At 32.7% G+C, this 12,898-nt stretch overlaps 1 protein-coding gene across 7 annotated transcripts in view; it reads right to left on the bottom strand.

Annotated features, from left to right (window-relative positions):
- Positions 1–12,898, bottom strand: part of LOC142323613 (F-BAR domain only protein 2) — a 219,041-nt gene that overhangs the window by 169,277 nt on the left and 36,866 nt on the right. For all 7 annotated transcript variants that reach the window (XM_075363466.1, XM_075363467.1, XM_075363468.1 and 4 more), the window contains exon 2: positions 1,478–1,569. In XM_075363466.1, coding sequence (XP_075219581.1) covers positions 1,478–1,569 — 92 coding nt within the window. The remainder of the gene's footprint in view (positions 1–1,477; positions 1,570–12,898) is intronic.

The following is a 12,898-nucleotide window of genomic DNA, read 5'->3' as shown; positions in this document are numbered from 1 at the left end:
TACCTGCAAAAAGATGGGGCAACATACATCCAAAAACACCATGGAATTTTTGGAAGAAATGCTTGGTGACTACATGATCTCAAAAGGTCTGTGATCCTCCTCATTCCCCTAACTTATTGTCACCAGACTTTTTCTCTGGGGTGTTTTGAAAGGACATATATATCAAGCAAACCCACAAACTCTACAAGACCTGGAGCAAGCCATTACTGCAGAGATGAATTCCATTAGCCCTGATCTCCAACGAAGAGTGTCAAAAAATATGGTGCCAAGGGTTCGGACCTGCCGTCAGAAAAATGGTGGACACTTCCAACACTTGCTGTAAGGCATTACCAGTAGTGCATAACTACATTCTATGAGTCAAATCAAATGTATCTCTATATTATAGTCCATAGTGAAATTATAATGTATAAAATTATGATGTGCATGATAAAATAATTGCACTGTATAAGTACAAATCACAAGAAAAATTGTAAAACTGGTCAAAACAAAAGGGCAGACAAGATCAGGTTAAAAGAAAACTCAGCCATAAGACAAAGTGAGAATAAATAAGTACACAGAGTATATAGAAAATAATCAAAGTTCATAATGAGCAGTATAAACAACTTACACTACCAGTGGTGTAACAGTTCAAAGAAATAATACATAATTATTTGATATAAGCTTGTATTAACTATACTAGTTAATATAATTAGTTTATATTAGTTACATATACTTAGTTTTCTTCTATCTATGCACTACAATACAATAAAAATAAAAAATAACAGACCAATCTAAAACAAATTTGAATAGTTATAAGAGCTAGTAGCCACACTGTGTTGCATTTTTGGGTGTATTTAGATGTACCTTCAACGATTTAATTTTCGAAAATAAAAGGAATAAAATAATAAAAAATTAAAATTACATTTTTTCTCTTAGTTTTGCACTATAACTTTGAAACTAATTGAAAATTACTGTGAAAAGGAAAAAAATAATCTTTCATAATTTATTGTTTTTCTGAATACTGCCAAAGCTTCTGACATCAAAAGAAATTTAATATGGACCTTTTTTCAGCATAAAGAGTTTCTTTTTCACTTAAAATAGAGCAATAAAAAACTTACATAAGAACACACCTATAATAAGGCATACTACTAAAGAAGTGAAAAAGCTGTTTTAATTAATCAGGCTGTGTGCAAGGTTGTCCGACACTGCCCTCCTAAAGTTTTGCTAGCTCAATCTTTTTCATAGAAAAAAGTATTAAATAAAATTTTTTACAGAAGTTTGCATAAAATTTTGAAAATATAGAGCAAGAATTAATGTTTCAGTTTATATTTTTATATATTACTGTCCAGACATATTTCTGCAAAGTTTACATCAAGTTTTACTTAGAAATACAATAGTTTGCTTACTTTTTATTAAATCATTAGATTTTTTTGTCTAAGGGGACCAACATATGGTTGTACAACTAAATAAATATAAAATTAATTAAAATAAAACTAACCTCTCTCTGAGGAAATCTGCCAACTCTTTACTGGCAACCAACCCATATTTCATATTGTGGTACAGTACATCAAATCCATTGTTTTTATCACCCTGAAAAAAACAGATATACTTATCAATTGTACAATAATTTATTTTTAAAATAACACTAATATAAGTTACTATTCAAAAAAGAAAACAGTAATAAACAAAATAGATATTTATAGCTATCAAACAGAAATTATTAACTAATTACAATTAATTTATTACATTTGTTGTTCAACCTTGAGTTTTTTTAAAGAAGCTGAAAGTTAAACATAATTAATACTGAGAAGCAACCTAAAATTACACAACAGAGATCAGATGAAAATAAGTCTCAAACATAAACTTAAAAAGAAATCAAAAACTTTTCAAGCAAGTGTCCAAAATAATTTATACCTCTACTGGCAATTTTCAGGTAATTGCTTGTCAATTCTGAGACATTCTACAATTGCTAATACCACACAATTTAGCACTGTTTTGAATTTAATTTTTTTTCTTTTTCAGTATATACCATTTAATTACATTCCTCGTAAAATAAATGTCATGTAAAGTATATAAATGGTCATCAAACTGCTTTTTTGTGTTATTTCTCCTAATTAATTTCCCTTCATACCAGTTCTCCAGACATTTGGGAATAAAAACAATGATTATAAAATATATAGAAAAAATAAAATAAAGTATATAGAAAAATAAAATAAAATAACGCTGACTAGAGAATTTGTCAACAGAACACTGACATATTTCTTAATTATACATATTATTTTCTACTTAAATATATACTGCTTCGACAAACCTCGTTAATATCAAGTAAAATCCAATAACTATTCCTCCCAGGTCTCACACATTTGTTCGGTTAGCATATGCCTTCCCATTTTGAAAACAAGTAATTTGAGATGGGGCTAGGTCAGATATATTTTATTACTAACAGTCCTCAATACAGACACTGTCCCCATCACCATCTTTGTCAAGTACAATACCAATAAATCCTGGCTGCAATCCAGAAATGTAATAAGCTATGGGTATAGCCACTATACAAACAAGGATGACACTACTGTTTTCAGGTACTAAATCAATACAGCTAAAGAAGATAACTAACTGGAAACCTCTGGAACAGCATATCAATCAGTCGATCAGGTCTCTATCCATCTACATCCACGACCCATGACAATACCATTTGCTGATAAACAGCACAGTTTATTAGATCATTAAAAACCAAAAAATACAAATATAGACTGAAGAGTAGCAATATTTTTGTGGACTTGAGTCCATGTTGCAACAGCATTACAGAATGATTGCCTGCAGTAACAACTGATCATTGATAATCTTATCGACACAGTTTTAACATTTTTTCGGTCTCCAAATCTCTATAGGGGCCATGACAAGACAAATCTAGGTAACCTGCATGAGGTACAACTCATTCCCGAAAAAATGCTAAACCTATTCTCTGAAAAACAAATTCTTATGCAAAGCTTACTTGAGAAAGTAAGAAATGGAATGGTTTTCCATTGCTGTTATGAAGCTGAATACTAGTTGCAAATCACCAATCTAAGCTCATCTTAAAGGTGAAATTCATCCTACAAAAATATCTTCACTCAGTAGGGATTTGTCCATACAGACTGGCCATCTATACAACCGGTCTATCATCAAGCAGCCTGGCTGTAGTTTATACACTAGTAATAATGCTCTACAAAGAGCATCATTCCCCTCAGAGAAAGCAACTCTGGCCAGTGGTTCACACATTAGCAATGTTACATACATCACAACCAACAAATATCAACATCACAACAACATAGAAACATAATGTAAAGCTACAAATAATTTACCCCTTTTTATCATGATTCAATGCATTATTTGCATTTCTACTAAGTAACGAAATCTCCACTAACTACACTAACTGTATAAAACAAATAATCTTTCTATTATTTATTTATTATCTTATTGCAATAATTTTTACTGCAGAAATATTATAGGCTAATTTTAACAAAATAAAAATTATAATTTTCAAAATTATTTTATTAAAAAACTCATCTAAATGAGAAATGTGTCTTTTTACTTTCCTGGCATCATACTTCTAGCAATATGCTGCAACAAGGAAAGTATGGTAATCAGTCAAAAACTAGGGTATGGGTTTTTTGCATTTCATGACCACGGGACCCCAAAAAAAAAAAATTGAAGGTAATGTTCTTATGTACGTACCTGTGTCGGCATATTTGAAGCTTAAAATGAATTTTAATGTAATTTTGTACAGAGATTTGTGTAAATGTGACAGTGTTGGTAAAACTTCGAGGTCAGTATCTCCAGGGGGTAAAATGTTTTTTGGGTCAATTTTTTCAAAATTTTGAAAACATAACCACACTTTATATTAAGCTTTGGTATGTGCATGCATGCTTATCTCACTTTTATTTTTTTTTTATTTTTCCAAAAATTCCCCCTTCCACAAAGATTGAAAAAAGTTGTGTGTTTATTTATTGCATATTTAACTAATTTTTTTTAATATCCTAGGCATGGTAGTGGTGCAACTGACCCCAAAAAAAATACTTTTGAGGGCAATATTGGGGATAACAGAACCGATCAAAGTTTAAAATATTGTTTTTTTTTAATTTTTATAACATTTTTTTTTTTTAACTTTTAGTAATAATATTACAATAAATTTTCATCATAATTCACCTCCCCACCCGCAACTTTTTATTGGTTGTATATTTTTCATAGGAATTTTTTTTGTTTCTTCCACTTAACATAGTGAACATAGAAAAAAAAATCTCTTGGAAGGTGATTTTGGAGGTGGGGAGCAGAAACATTTTTTAAAAATACAATCTTTTGAATTTTTTTTTTAACTTTTTTTGGTTTATTTAAACATACAATAATCTTTTTACAATAAAACTTCATCATAAATTACATCCCGTTCAAAAAAGAAATCTTAGGAACCTTTTTTCATGTATCATTATTTTTCAACTATAATAAATAGAAAAAGAAAAAAAACATAGAAAAAAAAAATAGAAAAGAAAAAAACAATTTTATGCTTTTCTTTTGGTATAATTACTTGATTTACTATCTCCAAAAATTCACGATAAGCAATTCCAAATACTTTTATGTAAATTCATTAAAGCACAGATTGTTATCTATACCCTTGTCATTTCATCCACTATTGCACTTGTGGCATGTGTGTTACTCCATTGTAACGTATTGTGCTGAAATACTTTTTTCAAAGTATCTGCAATCATCCATAAAACTAAATAGCGTTAGATCTTGATATGTATGATATTCCCAAAGTCTTTGAATATCTTGTGGAGCATTGTTAAATCAGGGTGCACAAGAAGCTGCATCCATAGTTTATTTAGCAAGAGTAGCTGTTGCTTGTTACATATCCAGATCACCAAGCCAAAATGAGCTGTCAATTAGAACTGAACAATAAAGTGGTAGCTACAAAATACACTGTGAAACTAGTGAAACTATAGTAGTTATATACTGCTGTGGAACTGCAATAGAATATTATTTTTCTGACTTAAACTGCTAACCTTTCGCACAGAAAGACAAATTCTTGTGAATAAATGGGCAGCTCTGTACATCCTATCTTGCATAATTTTAATAAATAAATCAACAGCAGCTGATCTTCAAACAATTCTAAGTTAAAAGACTTCTCCAAATGAAACATAATTATGTATCACAAAGTGAACATGTATTAAAGATTAAAACATGTTTTTGTTTTTAAACCTTTAGTTCTCCAGTAAAGGTGCAATCACTAACAGGTATTTTAGGTACAGATATGTCTGACCTCAAAATTAATACTTGTAACCTACTCTATACTGTTTGTAATTGTGTTGTTAAAAAATAAGTTCACAGTTAATATTTTTTTCTTTAATTTCACATAACCTTATGGAAAAGTGGTACTAATGAAAAAATTCTCTTAAAGAAAGCACCGGTTGGAAAAAGTTTGAAATCAATTTTCTAAGCAATCACAGATATGAAGCGATGTACACATTGTGCTCAATTGGGAAGCTCAACCAACACCTCAATATAAAAGATATTAATTAACTAAGACAAATAAAAAAACAGGAACTAAAAGATAATATTTTCAACACAATTCCTAAAAAAAATTACCTGAAATAATGTATCTTTAAAACTACTACTAAGTATCCCAATATGTACAAAGGTAAAATTAAATTAATTTTCACTTATGAAGGAGCAAATGTGCAAATTTAAATTAGCTAAACATACAATTAATATTAACAAAAAATACTAAAGATTTTTCTTTTCGTTTTTAAGCTATATACGAAGAGTAATTGGAAAGTTTTAAGGCAGGTGCCACAACAGCTCAACAGGAGGGATAGGTTTGTCTGCAAGTGTGAAATGGGAAGCTTTTTGTCCTGAAAAGATCAATCTGATATCTTTGTTCAGTAAACTGGCATGCTGGTGAGTGAGGATTATTGATTTCAATAATAAATTATAATTATGATTATGATTTCAAAAAACTGCGAACTATTGATTTCACGAAATGGATGAAATTATAAAACAATTTTGCATCAAATTTTGTTTGAAAACCGGGAAATCAGCTTCAGAGACTTATGAACTCTTAAAAACAGCTTTCAAGGATAAATATCTGAGACGGTCAAATGTTTTTATCCGGTTCAACATATTCAAAAATTGCGGCGAATCAGTCGATGACGACTCCCTATCCGGCCGGCCTTCAACTTCAAAAACCAACGAAAACATTGTGAAAGTTCGCGGAGTAGTGCGCTCTGACAGTAGACTAATAATTAGGGAAATGACTGATGAGCTGAATGTTAGTTTCTACGCAGTTCAGTCAATTTTAACTGAAGATTTGGACATGCGTCAAATGTCTGCGAAATTCATTCCGACATTGTTTCAGTCCAGCAGAAACTACACAGACTTGAAGTCTCAAAAAACTGATTGATCGCGCCAAAACTGACCCAGATTTGTTAAATAAGGTAATTACACGCGGAAAATCGTGAGTCTATGGGTATGAATCAAAATTAAAGGCACTATCATCGCAGTGGAAGAGTCCGAGTTCGCCACGACTGAAAAAATCGCAACAAAGTCGATCCAATGTGAAGACAATGTTGGTGGTTTTCTTCCGATTCTACGGATAACGAACATCCCGAATTTGTCCCTAAGAGACAAACGGTCAACCAGAAATACTATAAATGTGTCCTTCAGCGTTTGCGCGAAAATGTCCAGAAGAAAAGGCCTAACTGTGGCGAGTAAGAATTGGGTCCTCCACCACGATAACGCACCGACTCATCAAGCGCTCTCGATCACGGAATATTTGGCCAAATTCCTGTGCTTCTGTAACCCCCCTAATCGTGATTTAGCTTCTGCCAACTTCTACCATGTTTCCTAAATTAAAATTTTCGCTGAAAGAAAACAGATTTGACTCAACTGAAGACATCCAGGCAAATAAGAAGAGGGTTCTTAACATCCTAAGGAAGATTTCCAGGCATGCTAGCAAAAGTGGAAATATCGTTGGAGTCTGTGTGTTTAGTAACAAGGAGAATACTTTGAAGGAGATCCATCACAATAATCTGTAAGTACTGCTATTTTAAAATTACAAGCCCAGTCTTAAAACTTTCTAATTACACCTAGTAAAATAACTGTGATTATAATAAAATGCAATCTTTTTTTTAAATGCAAAAAAAATTCTATACTAAACTAATCCTATAATAAATTTCTTTACTAAACAAAAAAACCACTTCGTTTGCATAAGAAACACAGCTTCAGGTACTTAATTTTGTTTAGAAGTTTTTCACAACGTTACAGTTATTTAAATCGAAACAGAAATACATCTGTTATAGACAGTTTTACTGCACAATCATTTTTTTATAAATTTGAGCTAAACAACAGGAGAAAAAATTCAGTTGTTTCCTATTAATAGAAATCCATTACTTTATTAAATATTTCAAATCTAGTGGAAAAAGCACAAGATTACAATAGATAGTGAACAATTAAAACAGTTTAATAAAAAAAATAAAAATAAAAACATTATGGCATTTACCTAAAATTGAAAATGTTTTCTCCAATAATGTTAATGTTTTTTATAACTTTTTCGAACAAGTACAAAATTTAATAACGTAAAGAACATTTTTGTTAACAGAGATACGGTTGCTGCAGGAAACATGTAAACAAGATACCGAAAAGGTTATCCAAAAAAACCTTGTCAAATAGAAAAAAAAACATACATAAATAACTACATATTGATACATAATAGGTAAATTAAAATCAATGTTTCAGTTTACTGCATCCATCTCAAGATTCAAAATAATCGATCGCTGTCATCAAATGATGGCAGTGCTTGTATTACAATATGATGGCAAGTATTACATATTGAAGTTTTTAATAACAAAGTTAAATTTTACCCCTACATGAACTGTAAGTTTACATATCACAGAATCCGATTACGATTCAGCAAATTTTAAAAGAATAAAACCAGTTACCTGTCTAGCAATAATCTTTTCTCTATTACGACAGGGTAATGCATTTATTATGTTGTACTCTATACACGGAGCCCGTTAAAAGAGTAAGTAAATACTATTAGGCTATAAAAAATAAATCAACTTGTTTTTTTATGCATTTTTGTCGCACAGCCATACCTTAAACTGTTTTTGTACACAGCTCCACAATTACAGGGCAAATCATTATAAGATACCTACTTTTGTATTCCTTAAGACCACCAACTTTTTAAATGACAAACCTAACTGAATCTATTAAGAATAGAGTTTGTAAAACTCACCTTATAATACTTTCAGTAGCTCTTGCTATTGTAACAGCAAAGATATTTTTTTTAAAAGTTAGTATTTAATAAATATGCTTCAGTTTTTCACTTAAAAAAAACTGTTAGTTGTCAACAGCATTTACAAAAGAAATCATCGTTCATTGAAAACAATTTGCACACCTCGTGCTCATCATTGAATCGCTCTATCGATAGGGTTTTGCTCGAGTCCACCACACAAATAACGGTACATTTAAGGCTGTTTTTAATATTTTTTAAAAATACTGATTACCGATCCTATTTCACAGTCGACGGGCTACTGATTGACTTCCAACATTTTAATCATACAAAACGAGAGGAAAATGTGATTTGGTATCCCCATAACGTCATTAGTGATCAGATATAACATAAGTTGTTTGCGCATGCGCAAAACGATGACCGCATTGCTAAGCGAACACATTTGTCCTTTCCTTATTTAATTTCCGAATACTTTTCGTATGTACGAGTACATTCTTTACTCTTGCCCGAACAAAACACTTGATTATGAAAATAAAATAAAAGCGTCAAAACACACACTCACTTGAGATAGAAATCGGAACAAAACTATTTTTTTTTTTTAGCTTCACAGAAATAGAATTCGTATATTCTTCGTCAAACGTAAAAATAGTTAAAAATTAAACGGGTTACTTATAAAAAAATAATATAGATGTAACAGTAAAAGGTACAAATAGGAAAATCCACGATGGATTTACCTTTTTCTAATAAAGATTAGTATTTACAAGGTATAATTGAAATCTATAAAGTGGGATAAATAGGGGCTAGGTTGAGTAAATACTAAAAAAAATCCTGAAGGAAACCAAAAAAATTACGCATAAAACGTTAGAGAATTTTCGCCTGTTTTCCCAATAGTGAAACTTAAACTGCCTGATAACTACACTTAATTAAAAAATTTATTTTATTCTAATTAATTTAAAACCAATGTTCATGAAACGTCGATTGCGGTAAGAAATAGACTAAAAATAAGTTTACAAACACATCACCTGATTTTAGTTTAACTAACTTTTTTTAAAACTGAAAATGTTTAATTCGTTTTAAGAGATAACGATTAGATTGCTTATTACATAATTTATTTATACATTCGACCATTAAATTATTCATCAGAAAGGAAAATACCGCCCACCGATCGTGTACTTTTACAATATTTTAATTTGGTTCTGAACACAAACAAAAAAAAATAAAATGTTTTCCTCGGTTTGGATTCTTTTGCATTTTGTAGTTAAAGAATTTGAATCTCCATCTTTATGTTTCTTTTTTTTAATTTTAATAGATACGACTGTTTTTGATTTGCTTGGCATTTCTCCCGCCACCACCACCCCTTCGGTCGCCCTAAAGCGTAAGACCGAATGCCTGTGCCAGAAACGGCCACTGAGCCTCGAACAGTTTTGCGACCAGTATCCTAATATCGCTCCTTCAGCTTACCTAACAGCGTGAGCGGACTAAGCGTGGTGCCATACATCATCGGCTTTCGTTTCCCAACCACTCATTTGTCATATACTTGCTAAAATGGGTAGGCGCACCCCATACACTACTAAAAATATATATGATATCCATAATAAAATTTATTTCGTCTAGACAGAAATTCGCTGCCACGCCTACGTCGCTGAATGCCAGCAAGTACCTGTCCACCATTTTATAGCGTTTGGAGCCATAATAATTGGCTGGTCATCAGCCATACTGAGTTAGCTTCCCACGGCAATGCGGTAAGAGCCTTTCCCTTAAGCAAACTACGGATGCCGGTTGAACAAAGCAACCGCATCTAGGAACTCCCACACGGACCAACAATGTGGCTCTCACCACACTGACTTGCCACTTGTGAGTGGCCAATTTTCCCCTTGACCACTAAGTTCCATAAGTTCCAGGGTGGCTCGGTCTCTGCTCCTCCACCCCAAGAGCAGGACAGTCAAACAGCAGGTATTCATTTGACTGGACCTCCCGACAGACGCACAGGAGCCAGGCGGAACCGAAACAGATATTGGTTCAAGTTAGCATGATTGATGGCACCCGCGCGCCCGTTGCCCTTAAAAACAAGCTCGAGGCATACCATCCCCCCAAATCCTGTATAAACTTATACAAGGATCTTCTTTTAGTCATGGTGTCCCATTCCAGCTGCCATGCTTCCATCGCGAGGCTCTGCAGCCTCTTCCGCACCCGGGAGATGGGAAATTGAACGAAATTTAGATCCGGTGCATTGTGATCACCGTTCCGCTCCGGTACTGGCCCGGCTAGAAACCGCATCCCAAATACCTCGGCCTCCCGGCCTCTTCGCAATCTCCACACGGCTGCCCGAACTTTCACCACTAAATCGAATGGGAATACCTTTCGCAATACAGATAGATACGACTGTTAATCTATTTTTTTTTTTGCAGTTTTTAGTAATTTTTTATTTGGATTTTGATGTTACTGATTTTTCTCATAGTTTTTTTGATGAGCATATCAGCCTGAACATTTCAAAATTAAATTTTTCTTTTTGTACTCTATGTTTTTTATATCAGCTTCAAATAATGGGCAGGCAGGAGTAGGTTTCGTAATGAACAAGTAGAGAAGAGAGTAGAGTATTTCAAAATGGATAACGATAGAATCATTGTAATAAGAATAAAATCGAAACCTAAACCGACAACGATTGTTAACGTCTATATGCCTACAAGCGCCCATGATGATGGTGATGATGATGATGAGGTATAGTGTGTATACGAAAAAATTGACGAAGCAATTAAACACAGAAAAGGAGATGAAAATTTAATAATAGTTAGAGATTGGAATACAAGCATTGGAAAAGGCAACGAAGAAAAAAATATAGTGGGTGAATACGGGCTGGGCAAAAGGAATGAAAGAGGGGACAGACTTATAGAGTTTTGCACGAAGTAAAAATTAGTCATTTCCAACACCCAGTTTCAAAATCATAAAGAAGAATATACACATGGAAAAAGCCAGGTGATACTGCAAGTATCAGATAGATTATATCATGGTTAAGAAAAGATTTAGAAATCAACTCTTCGACTGCAAAGCTTACCCTGGAGCAGACATTGATAGACAATAATTTAGTGATAATGAAATGTAGATTGTGGTTTAAAAACCTGAAGAAAAGGTGTCAGATGAATCGGTGGAATTTAGAGAAGCTTGAGGAAGAGGAGGTAAAGAAGATTTTTGAGGAGGACATCGCAAGAGGTCTAAGTAAAAAAGATAAGGTAGAAAATGTAGAAGAATGGGAGAATATTAAAAAAGTTCTTAAATCAGCAGAAGCGAACTTAGGTGGAACAAAGAGAACTGGTAGAAAACCTTGGATTTCAGATGACATATTGCAGCTGATGGATGAATGCAGAAAATATAACAATGCTAGTGATGAGAAAATAAAAGGAACTATCGACAATTAAGAAATACTATAAACAGGAAGTACAAACTAGCGAAAGAAGAGTGGATTAAAGAAGTGTTCAGAAGTGGAAAGAGAAATGAACATTGGTAATATAGATGGAGCATACAGGAAAGTTAAGGGAAATTTTCGGGTACATAAATTAAAATCTAACATTGTGTTAAACAAAGATGGTACACCAATTTATAATATGAAAGGCTAAGTCGATAGGTGGGTGGAATATATTGAAGAGTTATACGTAGGAAATGAATTAGAAAATAGTGTTACAGAGAAAGAAGAGGATGAAAAGGGAGAAACAATATTGAGATCTGAATTTATGAGAGTATTAAAAGATTTGAATGGCAGTAAGGCTCCTGGAATAGACGGAATACCAGTAGAATTACTGCGCAGTGCAAGTGAGGAAGCGATTGATAGATTATAAAAACCGGTGTGTAATATTTATAAAAAGGGGAAGTTCCGTCAGACTTCAAAAAGAGTGTTATAGTTATGATACCAAAGAAAGCAGGAGCAGATATATGTGAAGAACTCAGAACAATTAGTTTAACTAGCCATGCATCAAAAATCTTAACTAGAATTCCGTGTAAATTCTGAAGAATTGAGAGGAGAATAGAAGAAGTGTTAAGAGAAGACAAATTTGGTTTCAGAAAAAAAATAGGGACAAGGGAAGCAATTTTGGCGCTAAGATTAATAGTAGAAGGAAAATTAAAGAAAAACAAACGAACATATTTGGCATTTATAGACCTAGAAAAGGCTTTCGATAACGTAGACTGGAAAAAAATGTTCAGCATTTTAAAAAATTTAGGGTTCAAGAAGAACAATTGCTATCATTTACAGGTACCAAACAGCAACAATAATAATTGAAGAACATAAGAAAGAAGCAGCAATAAAAAAGAGTGTCTGACAAGGATATTCTCTATCCCCGTTACTTTTTAATCTTTACATAGAACTAGCAGTTAATGATGCTAAAGAACAATTTAGATCCGGAGTAACAGTACAAAGTGAAAAGATAAAGATGCTACGATTTGCTGATGATATAGTAATTCCAACCGAGAGTAAAAAAGGTTTAGAAGGAACAATGAACGGCATGGATGGAGTCCAAAGCAAGAACTACCGCATGAAACCAAACTACCGCCAAGAACAAAACGAAAGTAATGAAATGTAGTAGAAATAACGAAGATGGACCACTGAATGTAATAGGAAGAAAAAACATTATGGAGGTAGAAGAATTTTGTTATTTGGGAAGTAGAATT

Source organism: Lycorma delicatula, chromosome 4, assembly GCF_047948215.1.
Source record: "Lycorma delicatula isolate Av1 chromosome 4, ASM4794821v1, whole genome shotgun sequence".
NCBI classification, from domain to species: Eukaryota; Metazoa; Arthropoda; class Insecta; order Hemiptera; family Fulgoridae; genus Lycorma; species Lycorma delicatula.
Note: the sequence above shows the minus strand (reverse complement) of the source record. Positions and strands in the feature narration are given on the sequence as shown.